The 27,615-nt window shown below is 37.4% G+C and overlaps 1 protein-coding gene across 4 annotated transcripts in view; it reads right to left on the bottom strand.

The window, feature by feature from the left end:
• Nucleotides 1-27,615, bottom strand: part of USP37 (ubiquitin specific peptidase 37) — an 87,283-nt gene that overhangs the window by 8,601 nt on the left and 51,067 nt on the right. For 3 of the 4 annotated variants that reach the window (XM_035007134.1, XM_035007132.1, XM_035007135.1), the window contains 8 exons: nucleotides 27,204-27,321; nucleotides 25,845-25,924; nucleotides 22,823-22,987; nucleotides 20,868-20,933; nucleotides 18,035-18,173; nucleotides 15,034-15,289; nucleotides 5,610-5,776; nucleotides 2,678-2,738 (listed from right to left, as the gene is read on the bottom strand). In XM_035007134.1, the coding sequence (XP_034863025.1) occupies nucleotides 2,678-2,738; nucleotides 5,610-5,776; nucleotides 15,034-15,289; nucleotides 18,035-18,173; nucleotides 20,868-20,933; nucleotides 22,823-22,987; nucleotides 25,845-25,924; nucleotides 27,204-27,321 (1,052 nt within the window). The remainder of the gene's footprint in view (nucleotides 1-2,677; nucleotides 2,739-5,609; nucleotides 5,777-15,033; nucleotides 15,290-18,034; nucleotides 18,174-20,867; nucleotides 20,934-22,822; nucleotides 22,988-25,844; nucleotides 25,925-27,203; nucleotides 27,322-27,615) is intronic. The other variant, XM_035007136.1, reaches the window with a different exon arrangement.

The following is a 27,615-nucleotide window of genomic DNA, read 5'->3' as shown; positions in this document are numbered from 1 at the left end:
CCTTTTTCTCTTAAATATATTTATTTTTTATTTTTTTTAAAAGATTTTATTTATTTATTTGAGAGAGAGAGAGAGAGAGAGCACATGAGAGGGGGGAGGGGCAGAGGACGAAGCAGACTCCCTGCCGAGCAGGGAGCCCGATGCGGGACTCGATCCCGGGACTCCAGGATCATGACCTGAGCCGAAGGCAGTCGCTTAACCGACTGAGCCACCCAGGCGCCCTCTCTTAAATATATTTATATGAAAGGGATATAATGCTAAGAAAGGAATAAAACTGAAAAAAAGATTATGATTTTACAGATAACCCAATTTCACATTATATAAACTGTATGTTAGATTTCAACTATTTGGTGTATATTGTAGGTGCTCCTGGCAAATACAAATGATCTCACAGAAAAGCGACCATAAAAAAATTAGCATCCTTTCATGTTCTTCAATATTACATCTCTTGAAATTTAACAAATATAATGGAAATTTAACTTTTAAAAAAGATTTTATTTATTTATTTGCGGGGGGGGGAGAGAGAAAGAGAGCACAAGCAGGGGGAGGGAGGAGCAGGCTCCCTGCGACGCGGGGCTCGGATCCTAAGACCCTGGGATCAAGGCCCCAGTGGAAGGCATTTCAAGGCCTGAGCAACCCAGGCACCCCTGGAAATTTAATCTTTAACTTAAGTTTCACTAAAATACACTACACTAACAACTAAATCCAAGATTGCTTTTTTCTTTAATAAAGTGTTTCCACTGGCAGAATCCATCTTTACTAATGACTTTAAATAAAGAATCCTGGGGGCGGGATGGGGGGGGTGCTGGGTGGCTCAGTCAGTTAAGAGGTTGACTTCAGCTCAGGTCATGATCTCACAGTCCTGGGAACAAGTCCCACTTTGGGCTTCTTGCTCAGTGGGGAGTCTGCTTAATCCCTCTGCCCCCCTTCCTGCTCATGTTCTAATAAATAAAATCTTAAAACAAACAAAGAATCCCAGAATCATTTGTACTTAAGTGTCTCTTTGCTTTAAAATATAATTAATTCCACTCAAATCACAGTATAGAGTTATTTATAAGACATGAACACCGCAGAGTGGGAAGAACGGAAAAAGAGACTGTAACATCAGAACTCTGGAAGCTGGAAAGTAGATGGTGACTGACTTAGCAGACCAAGGAAAGCCAAAGCCAAAGCCTAAGCCAGTAATGGAAAAGTTGAGAACCAATTCAATTTACATCACAGAATCTTGTTCAAAAGACATACAACTTTGAAGTACCAGGTACCCTTGAAACTGGAGGCTAAGGAGGAGATACAAATAAGGATTTGATGAAAAGTATTTGAGAAGGGGTGCCTGGGTGGCTCAGTTGTTAAGCGTCTGCCTTTGGCTCAGGTCATGATCCCAGGGTCCTGGGATCGAGCCCCGCGTCAGGCTCCTTGCTCTGTGGGAGGCCTGCTTCCCCCTCTCCCACTCCCCCTGCTTGTGTTCCTGCTCTCGCTAACTCTCTCATAAATAAAATCTTAAAAAAAAAAAAAAAAAAAGTATTTGAGAAACAGACTCCCAGGATCCCCTTTCTCCCCACTTCATGCTGCTGAGCAATGACAGAAGTCTGGAGTTTTATCCTCTGGAGAGGGTTAAACAGTCTCCGGACTGGGGGATGCCAGGCACATACTGAAAACAGAGGAGTAGGCCACAGTTTGCATAGTGAAGCATGAATATAACTCCCAGCCCTATTCCTATACGTGGCTCCCAGAACTTTGGCAGCCACATCTTTTACCTGTAGGCAAAGGCAAGTGATTAGAAAACTCTTTTTTAGGAATCTGACCAGCCCAAGAGAAAAGCCTAAATAACATTAACATCTTCCCCAAAACAGTCCCACCCTATAAAACTCACAGTTGACAAGCCCTAGTTATTCATGTGCTCAGGGCTTCCAATCAACCTTTAGTCTCCTTTTCTTGATCATGAACCACAGCCAAGGATTACTAGGTATCTGAGGAAAGTCTCTAATAAGAAATATAAAGAGCATGGGGTGCCTGGGTGGCTCAGATGGCTAAGTGTCTGCCGTCGGCTCAAATAATGATACCTAGGGTCCTGAATTCAAGCCCCATGTTGAGCTCCCTGCTCAGCGGGGGGAGTCTACTTCTCCCTCTCCCTCTGCCTCTCCCCCTGCTGCTCATGCTCTATCTCTCTGTCTCAAATGAATAAATAAAATTTTTTTTTTAAAGATTTATTTATTTATTTATTTGACAGAGAGAGAGAGAGAGACAGCAAGAGAGGGAACACAAACAGGGGGAGTGAGAGAGGGAGAAGCAGGCTTCCCGCCGAGCAGGGAGCCCGATGTGGGGCTTGATCCCAGGACCCTGGGATCATGACCTGAGCCGAAGGCAGACGCTTAACGACTGAGCCACCCAGGTGCCCCTGAATAAATAAAATCTTTAAAAATATATATAAAGAGCATAATAACAAGACAGGACAGAGCAGCTGGAGGAAACAATCTGTAGTCAGGGAGAAGAAAACTTCAAATAAGCAAACAAATGAACTATATTTAATAACCTCAGATATTTGAGATGATATTGCTTCTATGACCCCCCCCTCCAAAAAACTTTAAAAAATTAAATCATTAAAAATAATACTTCACATGCTTTTCTGTGTGTGATACATTTCTCCATTAAAACAATGTAATTAAAATAATCTCCACACCTTGAAGACTTAACTCTGTTGCTCTTTTGAGGTCATCGTCTTCTTTCTGTTCCCAAGCTTCCTAAAGAGATAAGAACACAACTAAGGTATTTAAAAAGGTACTGAATAAACTTATTTAAGGAGTACAAAATCAGCTGCTCTGGAAGTATTTGCTAATAATGTTTTCCATAATCTTATGAATGTTTGGAATATGATCTTTTGAGGGATGTGGAGAAATTCTTTGCTTTTTTCAATGCTGCCCTCTAAAACACAACCTTGGGGGTTAAAAAGGCTTACAAGCTATCTCCTCTAGTCAGTGACACTTGCCTTGCTAACCAAAAGCCATTCACTGTGACATGGTTTAATTCCCTTTTCCTTCTATGTATGAAATACCTGGCACATAGCAGAGTCTGCTTAGCAAACTTCTCTGTTTTCTTTCCTCTAATTTACAGCCTTTGCCAATTTTCATGGTATAAACACTCCTACCATGGCCAATTTTAAGCTACCAACGTGATGCTGAGTGCAGAGCTGGGAAGAGGTACATACACCTGAGCTGACGGTGAGCTGGCTCTAGCATATCGCCGACCCTAAGTCTGTGACAGCAAGATAAACAATTCTTTCCATAAGATCATTATTCAAACACTTCTATTTTGTTCTTGCTAAAAAACACAACAAAAAAACCCAAGACACACACTAGATACATGGTGAATACGAAATGAATTCGTTGACTGTTGACTGTTATTTCTCTAATACATCTGAGGTTCTCTTAGAAAAACAAGTACCTTTGAACATGTCTCAACTGGATGATTAATTGTAAAAATATGGAAATGTTGACTGTAAAAAAATTTTCCCTCTTGTCTGCAGAGAAAATACAATTTACAAACTTCATGCATAAATGAAGAAAAAATGTAATTTAAGCAGAACTGTTTATACTTTTCTCAAGTCTAGACTTGTTTTAAAGGTCACTAAAGTATATAAGAAGCTCAGAATGAGCTATTCTGCCTTTAAATCCTGGGAGCAATAATATTGTATTCAAGAAAGAAACAGATATTCTCTAAGAGGAAATATGATTGCTTAAGCTTATCCCAGCTATAAAGTCTATGAGGAAACCCAGATGGTAAAAGAGTCTTTTAGCTATTAATAGAATGATGCAGGTATACCAAACTAATGAAACCTCATCTTATATTTCTCAGATGTGAAAATAGGTTTATAAGGTAGTTTTAACTGGGTCAACTGACAAGAAATAGGATATACATCTTTTGTATATGAAAAAGAGGGGTACTGAATTTTTTCTTTTTCTTCACTATAAGGAGCTATTGTTAAGAAATCAGACCTTGGTCTTTTAGATTAAGAATAAATTTTCTAAAACAAATGATTACTATCCATTATTTGTAAAATGGGTGACATGAATGCATCTTGATGGCCAGGAGGCTAGGGAGGTACTTCTTGTAAATAAAAGGAAACAGAACAGCTGGTTCTGAAATCATTTTAAAGCAGTTCTCAACCTTGACTGAACACTAGAATAACTGTGGGAAGTTTTTTTTTTTTTTTCTTATGTTAATCCCCATACATTACATCATTAGTTTTAGATGAAGTGTTCCATGATTCATTGTTTGTGCATAACACCCAGTGCTCCATGCAGAATGTGCCCTCCTCAATACCCACCACCATAACTGTGGGAAGTTTTAAAAAATAAAGGAAGCAAGTAAGGAGGGAGAGAAGAGAGGGAGAGAGGGAGGGAGGAAGGAAGAAGGAAGGGAAGGGAGGGGCGAGAAAGAGACAGAAAGAAAAAATGAAAGAAATCTAGATGCCCAGACCATACCCTAGAATCAATTCTATCAGAATTCCTGAGGGGAAGAACAACCCAAGCATCATTATTTTTTAAAGCTCCCCAGATGATATTAATGTGTAGTTAAGGTTGAACCCCACTGTTCTACACAAATTAGATTTTTTTTTTTTTAAGATTTTATTTTTAAATAATCTTTACACCCAACATGGGGCTCGAACTCACAACTCTGAGATCAAGAGTTGCATGTTCCACCAACTGAGCCAGCCAGGAGCCCCAAGACAAAAATAGATTTCTTAATTTGATTATTTGTAAACACAAAAACTGTGTGTTTATTCTAGGGAGTTTTAGTAAATTTTTATTATTAGCATGACTCGGATTGCATTGGATTAGACAACCGTGAAGACATCACCTTTTAGTCAGATACCTCAGGTAACGGCAATGGTGCAATCAACCAGCTCTGGCAAATATAAGCATGAAGAACTAAAAATTTAAGAACAGATTATTATATGGGGCGCATGGCTGGCTCAGTTGGTGGAGCATGAGACTCTTGATCTCGGGGTTGTGAGTTTGAGCCCCATGTTGGGTGTAGAGACTACTTAAAAATAAAATCTTAAAAAAACAGATTACTATATAAGAAAAGAGCAGAAGCAGATAAATGTTAGTCAATGGCTGAAATCTGAAATTTCAAATACTATTCAGATAATATTCCTGAGGATTTTATATTCAAATAATTCATAGGAAAGGATTCATATTGTGAGAAAGTGACCAGAACAAATACAATGCCTTAAAATATTAGTGATAAAATCATGGTGGTATGCTGACTGTTTCTATAGCTTGCAAAACAAACTTGGACTGGGGATGACCTCTAATAACCCACCTTTCTTTAGCATGCAATGAATTATAGTAATGGGAGGTAATCAACAATACATTTTGTTGTATCTAGATTTAAAAAAAAAAAAAACAACCCAAAACAAAAAAAACCTATCACTGTTTCAAACCCAAGGCAAAGCTCCAAACTAAGTTTGTTTTGATGTATCAATGGTTTACTGTATGTAAATTACCTGGAATGATGCTTGACACACAGTAAGTGCTTAACACATGTTAGTTGTTGTTATTACAGGGAAAGATAGGTATGGAGAAAATAGCAATATAATTATCTCTTACTTGCTCTTGAAGGCTCTGAGCCAATGCCTGCTGAAGCTCTTGCTCTTCCCTTTCACGCTCCATATCATACTGCTGGAGCCAATCAACCTCTCCTTGAGATCCTTCTGGAGTTTTGTTTTCTTTATTCTCATCACAGTCTTTAGTTATCTCAGTAAAACCGGCAGAATCTGAGGAAGCAGAACAGGACATAACTGGGAAAGCCTCTCTAATAAACCAAAATCTCTGGATTAGAGTGACATCTACTGTTCAGAGAGAGTAATTTACCTGAGCCTCATATATAATTTGCTTGGGACATACAATTTCATCTTACTACATTTAGATCATGGTTTCTCAATCTCAGCACTACTGACATTCTGGGTGGGATAATTTTTTGCTGTTTGAGGGGGCTGTCTTATACACTGCAGAATGTTCAGCAACATCCTTGGCCTCTATCTACTAGATGCCAGTAGCACCCCTCTCTCCCAACAGCGACAACCAAAAATGACAGACATTGTCAAATGTCCTGGGGCACAAAACTGTCCTTGGCTGAGAATCAGTGATCTACCACAATGGTTCTGAAACTTAACCAATCATCAGAAGCATTATCGTTAAGGATGGAGAAGAATGAATAGCCATATTCACAGCCAGTCATAATGTCACATGACCAAGTACTAGGAATAGAGTAAATGAAATAAGAATTAGGCTAGAATGATTATGTTAATATTGAGATTTTTCCATTATTAAACTGTATGTCAAATGAGTGTATATTTTCACATTAATGATCAAATAAGCCTTGTACATATTCTAAAGCAAAAGAGCTACATGAAATATATAATAAACACCTCAGGTACTGCACAAACATAAGACTATATATGTTTAAAACATTCATCCACGGAGATAAGAAAAAAAATTAATCTTTCATTTCTTCCCGTTCCTTCTCAATCTCTAGATCACAGCTAGCTAGGATAAACAATATGGTCATGATTTTCTTCTGGTGAAACAGGTTTTGTTCTGTTAGAACAACATTTCATTATAATTTTAATACAGATAAGAGTGGGTAGATAAGAGCTTTCTCTTTCTCTCTCACTTTACAAAAGCAAAAATTCTCATCCTAACAAGGAAATTCTCATAAAAAGAATTTAATTGGTCAACAAGAATTACCTTTACAGATTAATTTTATATGGACTGCTTTAAAATCAGTATATGCTCGGGGTGCCTGGGTGGCTCAGTCAGTTAAACATCGGACTCTTGATTTCGGCTCAGGTCATGATCTCAAAGTCTTGAGATTAAGCCCCATGTTGGGCTCAACACTGGGCAGGGAGCCTGCCTAGGATTCTCGCTCTCCCTCTCCCACTCTCCCCCCATTTGCATTCTAAAATAAATAAGTAAATAAAGGTAAGTAAATAAAATCAGTATATGCGCTTTACTTGCCCTATTACTGCATTTTAACTACTTAAATGATACTTTTCTATAACACAGACTATAAACTCTGAAGTTTACAGCATATTTTTATTTTTATTTATTTATTTTTGTTTAAAGATTTTATTTATTTGACAGAGAGACACAGCGAGAGAGGGAACACAAGCAGGGGGAGTGGGAGAGGGAGAAGCAGGCTTCCGCAGAGCCGGCAGCCCAATGTGGGGCTCGATCCTAGGACCCTGGGATCATGACCTGAGCCGAAGGCAGATGCTCAACGACTGAGCCACCCAGGCACCTTTTTTTTTTTTTTAAAGGTTTTATTTATTTATTTGTCAGAGAGAGAGAGAGAGAGAGATCACAAGCAGGGGGAGCTGCAGGCAGAGGCAGAGGGAGAAGTAGGCTCTCCGCTGAGCAAGGATCCCAACAGGGGACTCAATCCTGGGGTCCTGGGATCATGACCTGAGCCAAAGACAGACACCTAATCGACTGAGCCACCCAGGTGTCCCTGAAGTTTACAGCATCTTGATTTTAGACTCTAAGTCAGTAAGTAGTTCGTTTTTTAATTGTATTAAATTGCCAAGTGAATATTTACCATTAAAACTAACTCTGGGGTGCCTGGGTGGCTCAGCTGGTTAAACGACTGCCTTCGGCTCAGGTCATGATCCTGGAGTCCCGGGATCAAGTCCCGCGTCGGGCTCCCTGCTCATCGGGGAGTCTGCCTCTCTCTCTGACCCTCCCCCTCTTGTGCTCTCTCTCTCTCATTCTCTCTCTCAAATCAATAAATAAAATCTTAAAAAAAAAAAAACAACTAACTCTGAATATTCATTAAGAGAGAAAAACCCTCAGGTATATTAAAGGCAAGAGCAATATGATCCCAATTTTAAAAAATTATATAAAAGATGGGGTGCCTGGGTGGCTCAGTTGGTTAAGCGACTGCCTTCGGCTCAGGTCATGATCCTGGAGTCCCGGGATCGAGTCCTGCATCGGGCTCCCTGCTCGGCGGGGAGTCTGCTTCTCCCTCTCCCACTCCCCGTTTGTTTTCCCTCTCTCGCTGTGTCTTTCTCTGTCAAATAAATAAATAAAATCTTAAAAAAAAAAAAATTATATAAAAGATGTCAGTAATTTCTTCCTTTCCTCCATTCTTGGAGAAATAGTCATTTCCACAGTCTGTAAGGGGCAGCTCTGAAGTCTATCTGACCTTGCCTGTCCCTCTGGCCTTAGCTTATTACCGCACTAGGAATGGATATTTGAATCAACCAATCAGATTATTTCTGGAAATCTGGAACTGAGGCATTCAAAGTTAGCTGATGTGGAACATTTCAAGTGGAAGAAACATCTGGGAGTTAAGGCTGCTATTTTAGGGCCTAAGTTAAATATTACTTTTATTACCAAAATATACTCAATTAAAAAAAAGTGACAGAGGTACAATTTTTTTTTTAAGATTTTATTTATTTGAGAGAGAGAGAATGAGAGAGAGTGCACACATGAGAGAGGGGAGGGTCAGAGGGAGAAGCAGACTCCCTGCTCAGCAGGGAGCCCGATGCGGGACTCGATCCACGGATTCCAGGATCATGACCTGAGCCAAAGGCAGTCGCTTAACCAACTGAGCCACCCAGGCGTCCCTGGTACAATTTTTCTTAACCAGTAATTTTCAGCGTTCCATGTATCAATGTGCTCCACACAATCCTAAAATTACACTATCAATTAATCCATGTGATAGAAAGCCAATCAAGAAAGTTTACTTTTTTAAGAATTTATTTGAGAAAGAGAGAGAGAGCACACAAGTGAGAGAACACAAGCAGGGGGGAGGGGCAAAGGGAGAAGCAGACTCCCCACTGAGCAGGGAGCCCGATGTGGGGCTTGATCCGGGAACTCCAAGATCATGACCTGAGCTTGAAGGCAGACACTTAACTGACTAAGCCACTCAGCACCCCAAGGAAGTTTACTTTGAGATAATCAAGACAGATTTATCTTCAGGACAGGATTATCAGATGGATACAAACATTACTTAAGATTTATGGGAACAGGGGCGCCTGGGTGGCTCAGTTGGTTAAGCGACTGCCTTCGGCTCAGGTCATGATCCTGGAGTCCCGGGATCGAGTCCCACATCGGGCTCCCTGCTCGGCAGGGAGCCTGCTTCTGCCTCTGACCCTCCCCCCTCTCATGTGCTCTCTCTCTCATTCTCTCTGTCTCAAATAAATAAATAAAATCTTAAAAAAAAAAAAAAAAAAAAAGATTTATGGGAACAAATATAACCATGGAATAACAACACACTTTTAAGGAATCTGAACAATGGATAGAAGGAAAACCATGTGTTAAAACTCAACATTCTTACATTGAATACAGATTATCTGACCCTTCCCCTATCCCAAATGAAACCTCCTTTCCTACAGTCTTTATTTCAGTGAATGCACCATACACACAGTATTTTTTTAAAGACAGAAAGCTGGTGTCATTTTTTACTTGTCCCCTCATATCAGATAAGTCATTATTTCTTAACTATCTCTAAAATCCATCAACTTTTCTTTCAAATGCCAAAACCTTGGCTTAAGGCACCATTAGCTTTTGGTCTAGACAACTGCAGTAACTTCCTAACAGGTCTCACAGGATTACTTTGGGTTCTGTAATATATGTGCTACACTGCAGCCAGAATCATCTTTTACAAATATAAATCTTTATCAAATACTTGTTTGCTTAAAAATATGCAATAACTTCCTAATGCCTTTGAAAAAGAAGTCCAAACTTCTGAACATGGCTTCAAGCCATGTAAAAACTAGAGAATGCAGGTCTCTCTTTTGCTTTTCTTCCTCAACACTATGCTCCAGCCATGCAGATCATTCTCAACTTTTTTTTGTTGCTCACTAACTTGCCAGCCTTTCTCAGCCTTTGCATACATTCTTCCCTCTGGCTAATGTCTGGAGATGCGAAACCTTACTTGGCCAGTCTTCCTGACCCTCCTGAGTTGATTCATGAGACAATCTGTTGGGACCCAAATATTTACTGAGAATCTACTATGCATTGGGCACTGCTGTAGAAGGTGAAGATATAATGATAATTAAAGAAAGATGGCCCTTGTCCTCAAAGAACTTAAGTGCAAAGGCTCTGAGAATGAACTTGGCATTTTGAGGGACAGAGAGAGACAAAGCCACTATGGCTAAGTAGAGTGAAAGAGGGGGAGAATGGAGATAGGTCATGGTAAGAAGCTTGGATGAAGTGTAATGGCAAGACAAATACTTTTTTTTTTTTTTAAGATTTTATTTATTTGACAAAGCGAGAGAGAGAGCGAGAGCGGGAACACAAGCAGGGGGAGTGGGAGAGGGAGAAGCAGGGCTCCCTCTCTCCCACTCCCCCTGCTTGTGTTCCCTCTCTCACTATGTCTCTGTCAAATAAATAAAATCTTAAAAAAAAAAAAAAGAGAGAAAGAAAAAAAAATGTCTTTAAAGGCACACACTGTGGATCAAATTCGGAATATGAATAGAGGGACTGGCCTTAAATAAGAGCAGGAATAGTTTCCTCCATAACAAAAGTGAAGGCAGAGTTTTCATCTGACTACATCTATCTTCTTTGAAAAGTACACAGCTTGGCTATAAACCTAGAGTGTGTGTGGAAAGAGAAATGGAGATTTGAGGAAGAGATCATGGAGAATGAGAAAAGAAATTTACTAAGGAGGTATAACAGAACTGACTAGTCATATTTAGTGCCCACTTAAGAGTGTAGTCATGAATGAGAGGGAAGTCTAGTCCGCACAAATTTGTGACTTTCTCCAGTAATCTTCAGCTGCTTGGGTGTAGGTATGGAATAGGAATCTAGTTAAGCTGGGAGCCAGGGTTGTGTCAGGTGACTGCAACAAAAGAGAAGAGAGGAAGGAAAGGAGAGTACCAAGATCTGGCCTACAGGCTGGGAAAGTGATGACAAGAGGGAGGTGATGAACAGCAAATAAGAAGTCAAAGGACTGGAAATTTTTTTTTTTAAGTAGGCTCCACACCCAGCATGGAGCCCAACATGGGGCTTGAACTCACAACACTAAGATCAAGACCTAGCCAAGATCAAGAGTTGTACACTCAACTGACTGAGCCACCCAGGCACCCCAGGACTGGAAATCTTAATGAGATTAAGTAATCACTGAAAACAGAACATATAACACTAAGTAAGTTGGAAGGAGTGAAGGATATATGAAATCAAGATTTCAAAGGTGGTACAGTTACTGATGAAGACAAAGTCAAGAGAAGTAGTTCTCAAACTTTAGCATGCACCAGAATCACTTGGAGTCAAAACAGAATGCTGACTCCTATATCCAGAGTTTCTTATTCAGTAAGTCTGGGGTGGGGCCACAAATGGCATTTCCAGCAAGTTCCCACATGATACTGATGATCTAAGGACCTACTTTGAGAACCATTGATCTAGGATAGGACTTCTGTCAGTGATCAAGATGGGGTAAGGGGGCGCCTGGGTGGCTCAGATGGTTAAGCATCTGCCTTCAGCTTGGGTCATGATCCCAGGGTCCTGGGATAGAGCCCCATGTCTGGCTCCTGGCTCAGCAGGGAGCCTGCTTCTCCATCTGCCTCTCCCCCTGCTCGTGCTCTCGCTCTCTATCTCTGTGTCTCGAATGAATAAATAAAATCTTTGGAAAAAAAAAAAAGATGAGGTAGGAAAAAAGATCTTTAGAATTAAGATCAGGAATTGAGAAACCAGGTTGTTGAAAGGATCATTTACGAAGATGCTGAAGGCCCTAAGAATGTCAATGAGAGAGAACGAAAGGTAAAAGACAGCTATAGGAAGAGATAATAGGAGGCAAAGTTTGATGTCTTATACTTCAAGAAGCTGGGATTTTTGCAGGATAAAAGGAGACAAAGGGTTGGAAATGGCACTGGGTAACAAGGAGAAAACCTATCCTGTCTCCAGGCTCTTAAGTATTAGGGTATGGGAGAAAACAAAGAACAGTAGGGCAATCCATAATGGGAGCTTTTCAAAGAAACACTGGCCTTCACTAAATACTAAAGGGACCTAACAACTAAATGCAGTGGGTAAATTTTGGGTCCTAGGTTTAAAAAAAAAAAAAAATGGACTTTACACTAGAATTATATATGGAAATACTGTTAAAATTGTTAGGGGTGATCACTATTATGTAGGAAAATTTCCATATATTTGGAGATTCAGGCTGAAGTGTTTTAGGTGAAATATCATGATACCTGCAATTTCAAACAGTTGCTGTAAAAAAGAAAAGTGCATGTGTGCATGTGTGGAGTCTGCGAAGATGGCCTCCAATGAACTACGCAGTATTCTTACTTACTGTCGGTATTTGTACTCTTGTGTAGTCACCCCCGGAGTGAATCTAGGTAGATTCTCACCGTGAGTGCTCTTTAAGCAACAAAATGTGGTGGAATTGATTCTATGCTAATTCTGAGGCTAAACATTACATTAAGGAGGCCTGGCAGCTTCTTCCCCTTTTGTGCTCTGGGCTGTCATGTAAGAAGCTACCTTGCTAGAAAGAGCACATGGAGAGGGAGAGGCCCTGAGATTGTGGAGAGAGGGAGGGGAAGGAAAGAATGGAGAGGACATCCAGCCACCCCAGTGGACCTGTCTAGCCAACATCACCAAGGTGCCTAGAAGAGCCATCTTGGATGTTACAACCTAGTTACAACCAGTCAATCCACAGCGTTATAAGATACTAAAATGTTTTAAGATACTAATTTTGGGTAACTGCTGTACAACTATATACACAGACACACACAGTGAGGGGAGAAAGCAAATGTGACAAACTGTTAAATAATGAATCTACTTAATTTCTCTCTGGATTTGAACATTTTCAAAATAGAAGATTTATGGTAGACTCTGATCATATTTGATCATTCCTTAGTTTTATTGTTAATTTTTAAAAGTATGATAGTGGGATTGAGGCTATGTTTTTTAAAAAAGAATTCTTTTAAAGGTACTGAAATCTTTACTGATGAAATTATCTAATATCTGGGATTTACTTCTAAATAATCTAGGGGATGGGGTGGAGAAGGAAGATGGGATATATATGAAACAAGATAGTCTTTTTTTGATAATTATTGTTGATAATGGGTACAAGGGGGAAGATTCATTACACACATCTCTCTACTTTTTTCCTTGCTCCATATTTTCTATAAAAAAGAAATGTTGCAGCAGAAGCAATGTCTTTGGGTTTCAGTTACAGTAAGAAGGTGAATGGAACAGTGACATTAAAGAAACAAACACAAAAAAGGCTTGCATCCAATTGGGGAAGATAGTAGCTACAGAATATTTTATTTAAAAAGGCTATAAAGTACTTACTAATAAGTTTGCTCTCCCCAAAGCTGCTATATGGTTGTAAACCATTGTGGTTATTAATGATTTTGATAACTCAGTGTTCTCCCCCACTGATGTAGAGAATCTAGAACTAATTGTACATAAGAATAACTTCCTTTGTTAATTTTAGGGAGATGTAGGATTGAGCAAAGATGTGAAAGGAAGAGCTGAAAGCAGGAATTATTGGCAAGAGGCAAAAGCACTAATATTAACCAATGATATCTAAGGGCAGTGACTGTAAGTTTAATAAGAGAAAGGGATTTCCTAAGGATACTTGCATCAAGAAGGGTGGGGAGGAAGGAGCACCCTATCCAAAAATCATCAGCTTTTTGTATCCAATTAGATTGAGGATATACTAATTCTTACCTTCACTTGCACATAAAATAATTCACAATTGATGAGGCTTAACCCCCAGAATACAGAAAATAATTGTGATTTACTATTATTCTCTTCATCTCCAAAATGCTAGGCTTGATGTACTGAAACACATCAGCTACACAGATAAATATACATACTAGGGATATCTGGAGAAAAAAATTAGAGTTGGTTATAGGAAGAGGTAGTAAAAGTTTTCTACCTAAAATTCTCAAAATACCCACAGTGCAAGGCAAGGAGGCTCTGTTGTTGTTCCCACTGATGGATTGAAAAATAACAAAATATGAATATTTACCACAAAGTAAATTTTTATCTGTATAGCACTTTACACTATATGACCTAACATTCTACTCACAACCTTCTGAAGTATGCCTGGTGTATCCCTATACAGAGATAAGAAAATGGAGTACCAAAGAGGTTAAATCGCCTATTTAGAAAATTCATAGCTATGGAGTGCCTGAGTGGCTCAGCTGGTTAGACGTACAACTCTTGATTTCGGCTCAGGTTGTGATCTCAGGGTCATGAGATCGAGCCCCATGTCAGGCTCTGTGCTCAACCCAGTCTGCCTGTCCCTCTTCTTCCCCCTCTGCTCTTCCCCTCACTCTTTTACTCTCTAAATGAATAAATCTTTAAAAAAAATTCATAGCTAGTCAGTGGTACAGCCAAGATGAGAGGCTTAAAACCTGACCACTTAGCTCAGGTGTCTTTCTACCAATATAAAGGGATGAATCCAAAGGAAAGAGAACTTGAATTATTCATACACTAAAACTTGGTACAAATTCAGATATAGAAAAATGAGGAAAGAATTATACAAATTTCTGAGAGAGCAGTGGTAAAAAAAAAAAAAAGGGACCAAAAAAATGACACATTTACTTAAATGCACAAAAGAATTCTAACCTTTGGGGCGCCTGGGTGGCTCAGTTGTTAAGCATCTGCTTCGGCTCAGGTCATGATCCCAGGGTCCTGGGATCAAGCCCCACATCGGGCTCCCTGCTCAGCGGGAAGCCTGCTTCTCCCTCTCCCACTGCCCCTGCTCGTGTTCCTGCTCTATCTCTCTCTGTCAAATAAATAAATAAAACCTTAAAAAAAAAAAAGAATTCTAACTTTTCTTTTGATGTACACTTAAATGGGATACGGCATACTTTACCACCAGTCTCTGGATACTACTCGCAATATGTAACTCCTCATTTTTTTAATTTTTTTTTTTTTTTAAAAGCATGAAAATATGATTAGCCCTATTACACAGATCCATTTCACCTCCCATTATTTACAAGCCACTTGTCCCTATAAGGCTTTAGAACACAGTTGTGCCTTAAGAGATGTTTATTTTCATTAAACCTACCGGTCTCTGTGACTGTTTTGGGTTTCTCAGTCTCCACAGTGTCTTGATTTTCAGGCATTTCTTGAATATCATCTTCTGCAAATCCGGTATCTGGGCTGCTGGTTGGTTTATCATCATCTTCATGACTCAGAGTTGGTGAAGCTTCTCTCTTACTCATCTCTAAAACAGCTGCTAGAAGCTCTTCTTCGCTCATTCCGTCAAATCCGGAGTTTTCCAATTCAGACTTATCAGGCTCTACTCTACATGATTTTGAATCCTGAAAAAGAGAGTCACTTTTAGAGGAAGCCAGAATGCCTGAGAATACGGCAATCTTTTTTTTTAGATTTTTTATTTATTTATTTGAGAAAGAGAATGAGATAGAGCATGAGACGGGGGAGGGTCAGAGGGAGAAGCAGACTCCCTGCTGAGCAGGGAGCCCGATGTGGGACTCGATCCCAGGACTCCAGGATCATGACCTGAGCCGAAGGCAGTCGCCCAAACAACTGAGCCACCCAGGCGCCCAAGAATACGGCAATCTTAAGAGTTTAAAGTGAGTTTATTTCTAAAATGTTTCTTTTCTTTGATATTTTGAGTTAACAATCAATAGCCAATATATGAACTCACTGGCAAGCCTAATTTTCTTTTAATAAATATATAGGGATACATATTTATTTTATTGATTATAGTGTTAAGTATAGGATTTGGAAAATACATAAAAATAACAAATTCACTCAAAATCCATCACTCAGAGATAATTACAGTAAGTATTTTTGGTGTATTTTCTTCCAGATATACGTTGATCATACTATAGACACTGTCACTACATCTAGTATTTCTTTCTTCTTTTGAAAATTATTTTATATTTTTAAATTTCTTACTTAAATTCAATTTAGTCAACATACAGTGTATTATTAGTTTTGGGGGTAGAATTTAGTGATTCATCAGTTGCATATAACACCCAGTGCTCATTACATCAAGTGCCCTCCTTAATGTCCAATTACCCCATCCCCTCACACTCACCTCTCCACCAGCAACCCGGTTTGTTCCCTGTAGTCAAGAGTCTCTTATAATTTGCCTCCCTCTCTGTTTTTACATTATTTTATTTTTCCTTGCTTTCCCCTATGATCTGTTTTGTTTCTTAAATTCCACCATATGAGTGAAATCATATGGTATTTGTCTTTCTCTGATTGACTTATTTCATTTATCAAGATACCCTCTAGTTCCAGCCACATCATTACAAATGGCAAGATTTCACTCTTTTTGATGGCTGAGTAATATTCCATTGTATGTATACCACATTTTCTTTATCCATTCATCTGTTGATGGGCATCTGGGCACTTTCCATAGTTTGGCTACTGTGGACACTGCTGCTATAAATTTACATTGGGGTGCATGTGCCCCTTCGAATCACTATTTTTGAATCCTTTGGATAAATAGTAGTATAATTGCTGGGTCATAGGGTAGTTCTATTTTTACTTTTTGAGGAACCTCCACAATATCTTCCAGAGTGGCTGCACCAGTTTGCATTCCCACCAACAGTGTAAGAGGGTTCCCCTTTCTCCACATCCTCGCCAACATCTATTGTTTTCTGAGTTGTTAATTTTAGCCATTCTGACCGTACACCTAATATTTCTTTTTTTTCCTAGTATTTCTTTTTTTTTTTGAATTATCTATATATACCTTTATTAATTACTATTGTTCCAGCAGTTTTAAAGTTGAATGAATAATCTTATTAGGGAGAAAATTCAATTGTAAATTGAATCAGTATAAACCAAGTTACTGGGTAACTTCATAATGCTCTGAAAGAAATATGGAACTTACACTGTGCAGTTAGAATAGTGGTACAAAAATATTTATGAACTACTAAATTCATTGTTATCTTAACAAAAGGGAGATTTAAAATCAGTCAAATGAGATGATGCAAACTCCTAGGGAAGCTTGTATCTTCTAAGTATTAATTATTATTATGTGTCAAGATAGAAAATGATAAAGTTACACTTTCTCACATTCATTATTTAAATCTCTAGATTACCTGGTTGGCCTGTTGATATAAAACGTTTACTACAGTCTCCCCCATAAATTAGCAATTAGTATTAAATAAAGCAAATAATTATTTCAGGACCCATATGTAAAAGTTGCTCTGAAGATTAACAGGAGAAAGCAATTTACCTGTAACAACTTTCACTTCTAAAGTCTCAATCATGGAAACAACCTAAGTGTCCATCAATGGATAAATAAAAATGTGGTACACATATACAATAGAATACTATTCTGCCACAAAAAAGAAATGAAATCTTGCCATTTGCAACAACATGGATGGACCTTGAGTATTACGCTAAGTGAAGTAAGTCAGACAGAGAAAGACAAATACCATGTAATCTTGCTTACATGTGGAATCTAAAAAACAAAACAAAACAAAACAAAACCAAACCCCACCAAGCTCACAGATGTAGAGAACAGACTACTGGTAGGTAGGGGTGGAAGCCTGCATGTGTGAGTGTGAGAGAGAGAAATGGGTAAATCAGGCCAACTTCCCGTTATAAAATAATTTAGTCATGAGGATGTAATGTACAGAATTAGACTACTGTTAATATTTTATTGCAGATTTGGAAGTTGTTAAGAGAATAGATCTTAGAAGTCCTTACCACAAGAAAAAAAATTTTTTTTGCTAAATATGTATGGTAATGGATGTTAACTAGACTTACTGTGGTAATCTTATTGCAAAACCTACAAATACTGAATCAATATGCTGTACACCTGAAACTAATATGTCAATTATACCTCAATAAAAAAAAAGTCCCAATCCATTTTTAAACAGACTGGTTTTGTAGTTACAGAAAGTATACTCTTTAAAACTAGTGTTTCAACGGATCCATTAAGTTTATGAATTTATGATCTACCCTGTGTATTAAGTTTGCTAAGAAAAAAAAAAAAAGTTGCTGACGCTAGTTATAAAGGCATTTGTTTGGAGAGTAAGAGCTATATAAAAATTTGTCAAGTATTTTGATGAGAAATTACTTACTTTTTCCAGGTCTTCCTGCTGCTGTTCGCAGCCTGACATTTCACAAAGTCTCTGGCTAAGGGCCACAGAGCGTTTTAGCTCATCCTCACTGTCTGAATCAAGGCATAAAGCCAAGCTCTTGGATTTGAAGGTGAAATTCCTGTAATTTAAGAAAAAAACCTATATGAGTCTGATAAATAAACTTTTGTCCTTGTTATTCCCTTGATGTGTAAATACCAAAATAAAAAACTTTTCCATTTTGGAAAATGATTTACAGAGAAAAAAAGATATAGCAAGAGGTATATTTAAGCATTACCTTTGCCCCACTCCAAAACAGCCATGCTTTGAAAATTAGACAATCTTATGCTATAATAAAATCCATCCGTAAACCAATCACTTTGTGCCTTTTTTCTTTTAATGATCAACCCCAAAGAAGTTTGTTTTTATAAAGCAAATACTCTACTGCATGCATGCAGACATAGCAATGAATAAATGTTCTTGACAAAATTGTGCATGAGGGCTAATTTTTGATCTTTTAAATTATGATCCAAGTTATTTTAAAATTAACAGTAACATTCCACTTATCCAATTATATGTAGGTCAGACTTCTGGCAACCTCTGTTTTCCAGAACACAGGGATTCAAAAGTAAGAAAAAAGGCTTCTGAGGAAAGTAGTTTCAAAGCCAATGCACTTTACTCTTTAGACAGGGACCCTTTCTTTCCCAGGAAATGGTGTATAAAATAATGCAGCAAGTTCATCAAGAAATGAGAGCTAGGAAATGAGAGAGAATAACCACAAAAAGGGCAATAAAAAACTGTAAAGTCATTTAATATAAACTGTTTTGTAAGACTTAAAAGCCTCTGAGGGCATTATCATATTAAAACACAGTGCAATAAGTGATACTCATAATGCTGATTCTGAGTCATTAAAACATTTAAATTATTTTCAGTGTATTTTATTTACGAATATAGGGAATTCTGTAAGGTTACAGAGTATAAACCCATCTAAAATGGTAAAGCATTTTAAAGTTTAATGCTTAAAAAAGCAATCTTCAGCTATGTAAAAATTTATATATGGAGTATCAAGTATCATTCTTCAATACCAGATAAGTAAGGTGTTACTGCATTGCCTTCTAAGTGAGCTGAAAATAAACTAAAAGAAAAAGTGGTAAAGGTCAAAGAGCACGAACTTTCTTTGATGGAGATTAACATAAATTCATATAGTATACTAAAAAAAAAAATAAAGTGGAAATTGAAAAATGCAATTAATGTAAATGTAAAAACTGTAAATAAACATACAGAATGATGGCACCAAGAAATAAGAGGCCACAATGGAAACCAGGAGGACTGCATAGCAATGTAGATCAAAGAAAAGAGGCAAGTGGTCAGTGATAAGCCCAAACATAGTCTGTGGCTGAGAGCTCCCAGGATATCACTGCACTCCAGCCTATACACTTGAATAGCCTCCCATTACGTGTTCAAAAGGGTTTTTAGTATAACTTAGAAATAGCCAATTAGCCATCTTAATTCCTCATTTCTGATTTCATGCACACCAAGCAAAACTGAATGTATTAATTTGTTTATCCATGTAAATACTTTGCTGAAGGAAGGTGACACCTGGCTACTAATGGACCAGGGTCAAATGTGACAAAGGACACTGTAGAAGAACCAACAGTATTCTTGTTCAAAACTCAGCCTCTTTTAAGTTTGATCGGCATGACAGGTCTTCTAGGGCCTAATTATCCTTTATTGACCAACTCTCAAATTCTCATACCAGTAGACCCTGGAGAACAGATGACCATGCCAAATATAATGATGCCCAATGAAACCATCTCCTTCTTGAAACTATAGTGATTTGGTACATAAAGAGTGCATTCCATTAATAATTACTATATTCACAGAAGGCAGCTTGCCTGTAGTAAGGAAAAATATTCATCCTGTAAATGCATCACTTGCTCACTTTCTAAGCAGCCAAGTGGTATTGCTCATTTGTATCTTGAGAACGGGCAAGAGTATTCATATCGGTACCATTTCAGATTTCTAGTCATGTTAGTCATCTGGTTTTAATTGCACTGAAAAATAATTAACAGGAGGAAAAGAAAATAGCAGTTCCCAAATGTCATTTTATGGTTATATAAGCCCCCCAAAGCCCTTAAACAACAGAAGTGTCTCTTTTCTAAAAGTACTTTGGGACATCAAATTTTCAGAAAAACTAATTTTAAAGATAAATGACAACCAAGTCATTTAGAATTGTTTCATCAGGAACTGTGGTTCTAGTTAAATTATAGAGGAGATATATTAAAAAAAAGTATTTGCTTCCCTTTATGGACAAACTTTTCCAACTTAAGTAAAAAATATAAAACATTTGTAGAATAGCTACATTTCATTGTGTGTTTGTTTTCTTGTTCCCTTTCAGAATTGCTTCAGGTCAGTGTCTAAGACAGGAAGTCCCAGACTGCCTAGCAACAGGTGAAAAGATATTTTGAGATCCCCATGTGTATCTTTGAGGAACAGTGCTTTATACCAACAGTGGTTATTTTATCCCTTCAAGCCTTAAAATCCTTTGTCATCAATTTCTATAGTTGTAGGATGAAAATATTACGTATTAACAGTTGATTTAAGAAGTTTAAAAACAAAATTTTGAGAAGATCATCTGAACGTGCTTCACTGTTAAAGATTTGTTATACCCTAGGTTATACTTCAAAGCAGATTCAGGAAAATTACAAAGTATAGTAATACAGAGCAGTTATCATGCAAAGAAAAACAAAGAAAAGGGGAGGGGATAATCTTGGAAATCAGGGTAAGCCAAATCTTTAAAAATACAAATTTTGGGTACACAAGAAATATAACTCACTTTGAAGGTGTAGAAGGGCTGGTGATGCAGGAATTCACCATTTGAGAGGCTTTCAATGGTCTAGAACTATCAGAAAATTAGAAAATATATAATGTATATAATTACATTATTAAAAAATATATTTAACTTATAAAATGAATTATTCTATACTATAGCTCCTTATATATCTTTTTGCAAATAATTACAATACTTCTACTAGCAATAGAGGCCAAAAGAGAAAACAAGGTACCATCTGTAGGCTCTTCCTGATCCAATGATCTACATAAACAGCATTGGAAATGAAGTCAAAGGTAATGCATATGAAAAGAACAACTTGGGAAAATTATCTTGCCTCAGTTCTTTACTTTTAAGCAATAAAATAGTAATAGCTCTCATTTATTGAGGACTTACTGGCTATCAGACACTGGAGTTAAGAGCTCATAGTGTATTACCTCATTTAATGTTCACACCATCCTATTATTTCCCCTATACACAGGTCAAAGAACTTGTCCAAAGTCTTCAAGCCATTCCACTGTAGAATCATATAGCCTGGTTTCAGGCCTGTGATCATAAATCACCTACAATGATGGCCACAAAGAGTAATAGGTCTACCAGCAGAGGGCAGTTTGCATTAAGCAAAACAACTATTCTAACGAAAGCCTGTAGGAGAAAACCCAGAAACACCTAAGACTCTGGGAAATTATCTTTATTAATAAGTAGGCCCACTGAGTCCTTTAGTGTAGATTTACATGATGTAGTATATATTTCAATTATTAATCCAAGGGAAATACATTTTCTAAAACTGCATCAATTATTGTTAGCAAATGTTCATTTGCTTTCTGAAAGGTCTATTTATTCTACTTAGCCAAGAGACCTGGCTCTTCCAGTTACTAACTGCATGATCTTAAGAAAATCACTTACTCTCCTTGAATCTCTGTAAAACTAAAAATTTAGACAAAATCTCTAAGATCCTTTTCACTTCTGAAGTTGGAGAACTTTATGATTCTACCAAATTAGAGTTCAAGTATAAAAAAGAACTACAGTTACATGGCTCCAAAGTAATGTAACAAGAGTAACGCAAGAAAGAGCAACATTCACAGAAGTCCTAAGGTTTTCTCAGCACACATGATGAAGCAAAATCAAAAGTAAAGGTTACTTCTTTTATCATGGGAAAATTTCTAGGAGCCACGGAAGTTCTTCACTCACATCGGTGATGATACATTCATGAAGATAAAATCAATTCTGGGGGGCACTAGATAAAATTTAGTATGCTGTTTCTCAAACTTGCATATCCCAAAGAGTCAGCAAAGGCATTTAAAAAAATACTTATTCTTGGGGCGCCTGGGTGGCTCAGTCGTTAAGTGTCTGCCTTCGGCTCAGGTCATGATCCCAGGGTCCTGGGATCGAGTCCCACATCGGGCTCCCTGCTCGGCAGGAAGCCTGCTTCTCCCTCTCCCACTCCCCCTGCTTGTGTTCCTGCTCTCGCTATCTCTCTCTCTGTCAAATACATAAATGGAATCTTTAAAAAAAAAATAAAAATAAATAAAAAATAAATAAATACTTATTCTTAAGCTCTATCTCAGATCTACTAAAACAGAACTGCTAGGGAAAGAACACAGGAATTGGTATTTTTTAGCGTTCAGGTGATTCTTATGAATAAGCAAATTTGATTTATATTCCCAAAATGGATCAAACTTGTCTTCTAGTGATCTAAAAGAGTAAGAGCACTCTCTAAAAAGGTAACTTATTATGAAAGGCAATTAATGTACTCAGAAAAATTTTGTTTAAGCATTTTATTTAATTATTTCCATCAGGCAGTAATTTGACACAAAATCCCAAAATAAAGCAAAATTAAAATCTTCTTGGTCTGATTTTACCTGGGAGTCATGTTATCTAGTTCAGTCATTGTTTTGGTCAGACACTAAAGCCCTTCTACTTCAAAAGGAAGGTAAAGAAATTCTCTCTCAAGGACTTACATTGCCATATGTGCACTCCAACCAAGGGTGAAGGGTGGTTTTGTATTTTCAGTGCAATGAGAAGATAGGGTCAGGTATCTTGGAATGATGACTTGCTGCCCAATCTTGTTGTTAAGTGAGAGAGTGACATTGAAGCTATATCGTTTTAAATGGAGAATGAGGATCCTGAAAAACAGGAGATGACATTACTAGTTCACACATAACAGAGCTAGCTCTCTTACTGGTGAAAAAGAGATCACTGTAACTAACCACGTTAGACAGCTTTTGACTTAAAGAATACTTTTGGCTAAAGATCCTTCAAAGACCATTACCGAATACCTGCCATGTGCTAGGCATTGTGTTAGGTACTAAGAATATAAATAAAAATAAAACATGGGCCTTGGGTGGATAAATGAGGTCTGGGTAAAATATATGTTTGCAGAAAAAAAAAACACACCAAATAAAACACACTTTATTTTAAAATGTTGGTTTTGGGGTGTGCCTGGGTGACACAGTCGGTTGAGTGTCCAACTCTTGGTTTTGGCTCAGGTCGTGATCTCAGAGTCATGAGACTGAGCTCTGAGTCGGGTTCCATACTCAGCATGGAGTCTCCTTAGAGTTCCTCTCTCCCTCTGAGCCCCTTCCCCCCATTTTCTAAAATAAATAAATAAATCTTTAAAAAAATTTAAAAATAAAATAAAATGTTGGCATTGGGTTAAATCCTTAAATTATTTACTTCAATGTTATCTAGTTTACAAAAAAATAGGTATTATATAACCATTAATGGTAATTTAATTAAAGTGTTAAATAGCCCTTATGTTTGATGGTGAACATTAATTTTTTCAAGACAATTTTTGACAAGAACTTTTTTTTTTTTTTTTTAGATTTTATTTATTTACGTGACAGAGAGAGATACAGTGAGAGAGGGAACACAAGCAGGGGGAGTGGGAGAGGGAGAAGCAGGCTCTCTGCCAAGCAGGGAGCCTGATGCGGGGCTCGATCCCAGGACCCTGGGATCATGACCTGAGCCGAAGGCAGACGCTTAACAACTGAGCCACCCAGGCGCCCCAAGAACTTTTTTTTTTTTAAAGTAGGCTCCATGCCCAATGTGGAGCCCAACACGGGGCTTGAACTCATGACCCTGTAAATCAAGACCTGAGCTCATATCAAGAGTCAGACACTTAACTGACTGAGCCACCCAGACGCCCCTGACAAGAACTACTCTTATTTCAGTGTATAGCACTTTCTCTGGAGAAAGCTAAGAAAGAAATAGGAAAGTTTTCTCCACTTACAAAAAGTTCTACAAAATTTACATGCCAAATCTGGTTTGTGGGTCTGAAAAGGCTTTTAACTCTGTAGAAACACTTCTTTTTAGTTACTATTGTGCTAACCTTTTCACCTCTGATACACACCATAATCTCTGCCTGATGGACTAAATATATTTCACAGCCCACAAGAACACTTTAAAATTTGAATTTCAGAACTCTTATGGGAATAAACCTCAATTCTAGGCAAAATAATGTCTGCTTTATGGAAAACTGTTTCCTTTCTTACCGTACATATCTTTATCACAGAAGCCACAAACTAAAAAAATTGTAAATTAAAGTTATTGACTTTATTTTTCTTTAAAAAGTATGCTAGAACTCATAATCTTCAAGTTCACAACTTGAGAGAACACAAGGATCCAAATGGTATGAAGAGATTAAAACTAATGTCAAATATTTTGACTAAATTTCCAAATAATCCTGCCAAAATAAAAGGTAATATGAAAGATAGATGATAGTCAAAATCACTTATCTACCAAGATGAGGTGAACTACAACTGAACATACTTGATAAAGATACCAGGCCCTTCACGAATAAAAGTAAACTGGCTTTAATACTGAAATGTACAAAAACAGAGCAAGTCTGATAATCAGGATTTATGATACAAAGGCTTCTAAAGTTTGGAATAAATGAACCTATAACACAAGTGACCTACCAGGAAAAAAAGAGAAAACCAATGAAAAAAATTCCCCTCAGTATTTTTTTTTTTCCCACTAAAAGAACAAATAGCTAGACACTGGAAAAGGGTAACAGACATTCAGCTTGCCAGGTCAAACAAGTATTTCAAACCATACATGCTTTCCTTAGTTAATAACAGCTGGTAACAATCAATCCTTTGCCCTAAGGTTTGTCTCCTCTACCTCCTGCCTCAAAACACCAATAGGAAAGAATAAGTCTCTTGAGTAAGAAATGGCCAACATAATAATACTGCTATGATTTAGAAAATCATTTCTTTAAAAGAAACTCATTTTTTAGAAAGGAGATAATGGAACCTACAAGAACTAGTCTCTAGGGGCTAGGTTCCAGAAACTCTATACTTACAGAAAAGTGAAGCTAATAAAAGAAAGTAAAGCACTCTGCAGGCAAAGTGCCACATAAATACTTAACAATAACAACCTTGTTTGTGGCTGAGATCTATTCTTGGGAAGAACTAAAAGCTGCACCATAATCACATCATATTTTGTCCAGCTAGTTTGGTTTTATGTATGCTTACACAGAGCTAATTAAGTTAAATTCATTCCTAATTCTGAATTGTTTTGATTATAGGAAACTTACTAACTTACAAGATCCTTTGAATAAAGGAATGCAAAAAAAACCTGCAGAAAATTACTCTTTATTTTCATGCACACATGTGTATGTGTTTGTGGCAGATTTTTGCTGAAGGTTTGGGAGAAGGGGACTAGCACATAATCAAACTGCAAATTATAACTGAATGTCATACATTACCAAATTAAAAATCTCCTACCTAGTCCCTACCATTCTTCCAAAGTCTCACCAGCCACGTCCTCTTGTTGCCATCTTCCAGGGACTCTGAAGTGACTTCCCTTCTTCAGCCTTCCAAATCTTCTTCCTTTCTTATGCAAGAACATCCTAACCTCCCATCCTCTACTCTCTCCTATCTCAGCTTTGCTCTACCAATCCATTCTAGTGACCCTCACTTACCCAGTAATATCTGTAAGTACTTTAAAGAAGAAAAACTGAAGAGCGATTCATTTTACCTGGGTAGCCTGTTAAATTTGTGCCTGACAAGAGCACACTTCCCACCACACTTCTCACAGGAATACTCAAGTTCTTCTGCCTGTAAGAAGACAAGAGGGAAAAATAAAGAAGCATGAAGTTGAATCAGCATTACCCCAGTAAATGCTAATACTGTTTTCTAGTCACATTAGTTGAGTGCAATGACAACTCTGAGAAGTTCAAATTTTGTGTCTAGAGTCACAAACCTTACTAAATTAAGACCTAATCCTCAAAATAGATATAATATCATGCCCTATTTCAGAATTCCTAATTTCCTTTTTTACCATGGAAACATCTCAATTTATGACAGCAACTAGACTCTACAGTAGCAGATTCTCAACCTCTTCCCCATGGATGCACAAGAACCACTGCCTAGAGTATATCCAGATTTTAACATTTGGCCATAGCAGAGATAAGATCACCTTCAGGTTAGGCGGAGTTCCTGGTCTGTTAGGTGTAACTCTACCCCTTTCTTATAATGGAACTCAATCTTCTGGTGACAGCCCACTAAGAACAACTGCTCTAAAAGGACCAAAGTTTGGGGTGGATATCATTACCTAGAGAAAACTGAAACAAGAAATCCTTAAAAAATGGGGGTAAAGATACACAGGAAAAGCTTCAAATTCTATGATAATAACAGGAATAGTAAGGAATGATAAAAAGAAAAGCAGAGTATTTATCTTTGGGTGGAGCTGAATGTTCATCATTTAAAGAACAGAATTTTGTTTTTAACCTTAAGAAGACAACCCTGCCCATTTGCTACAACAAAACAAGAACCACTGTTAAAGAGACGAAGGGTGATCCTGACAAATTTCCATCAGTAATAAGAACTGCTACACAATAGGTCCAATTATGTCCCCAAAACTTGCTGAATATCTTTAACAGTATATCACAGAAACATATTTATCTAAAGCTTTGGATAAACATGACTCTTCCCTTTTGTTTCTAACAGGTTACATACAACCTAAGGAAAAGCAGAGTATTTTTTCATTCCTCAGATCTTAGATACAAACTCATATATAGCATCTCCAATTTTCACCAACACTACCAAATTTTAGCACATGCTTCAAGTTAATATTTGTTCACAAATAACTAAGGTTGTCTAAAACACCTGCTATTGAATTAAATGTATAATCTACTTAACCAATCAATAGTCTTCTTCTATGAGTTAATTAGATTTATCAAGCTTTTAAAATTAAACATTATTTATAAATCTTTCTCATTTGTTTTCCCTTCATGTAATTTTGTTGAAACTCTGCCTTAAAGAAACCAATTTCAAATACAATTACCTATGATATATAAAACTTAATTATGTGAAAATACCAAAAGATATTACTTACCCTAAAGAAAAGATCAAGAGAATCTTGAATTGAACGAGGAGGGAGTGGCTTTTTCCTTCGAGGAAGGTCAATGGAGAGGTCATTAAACTGTTCTCTTTTGGGAATAATTTCTCCACATCTGTAAGAATAAAAGAAGACAAATGGAAGCATTTAGAAGTCTAACTGTGCAATACAAATTAAATACAAATATACTTCAGAAACACTGTTCTGGCACAGAACTTAGCAGGTACTGACAAAGACTAGCCTGAGTTGATAAGCAATATATAACATGTAAGACTTTTCTCATGAGTATTTTAACCCTCATTAAATCAATACAGGTAAAACCTCAACTGCAAGTATTTAAGTATTTAACAGAATGCTAAATTTAGTTTTTTAAAAAAGCCCCAAAAGTTAAAAACTAAAGTACAACATA

The sequence above is a fragment of the Mirounga leonina genome, unplaced genomic scaffold, assembly GCF_011800145.1.
Source record: "Mirounga leonina isolate KUSES-001 unplaced genomic scaffold, KU_Mleo_1.0 Mir_151, whole genome shotgun sequence".
Classification (NCBI taxonomy): domain Eukaryota; kingdom Metazoa; phylum Chordata; class Mammalia; order Carnivora; family Phocidae; genus Mirounga; species Mirounga leonina.
Note: the sequence above shows the minus strand (reverse complement) of the source record. Positions and strands in the feature narration are given on the sequence as shown.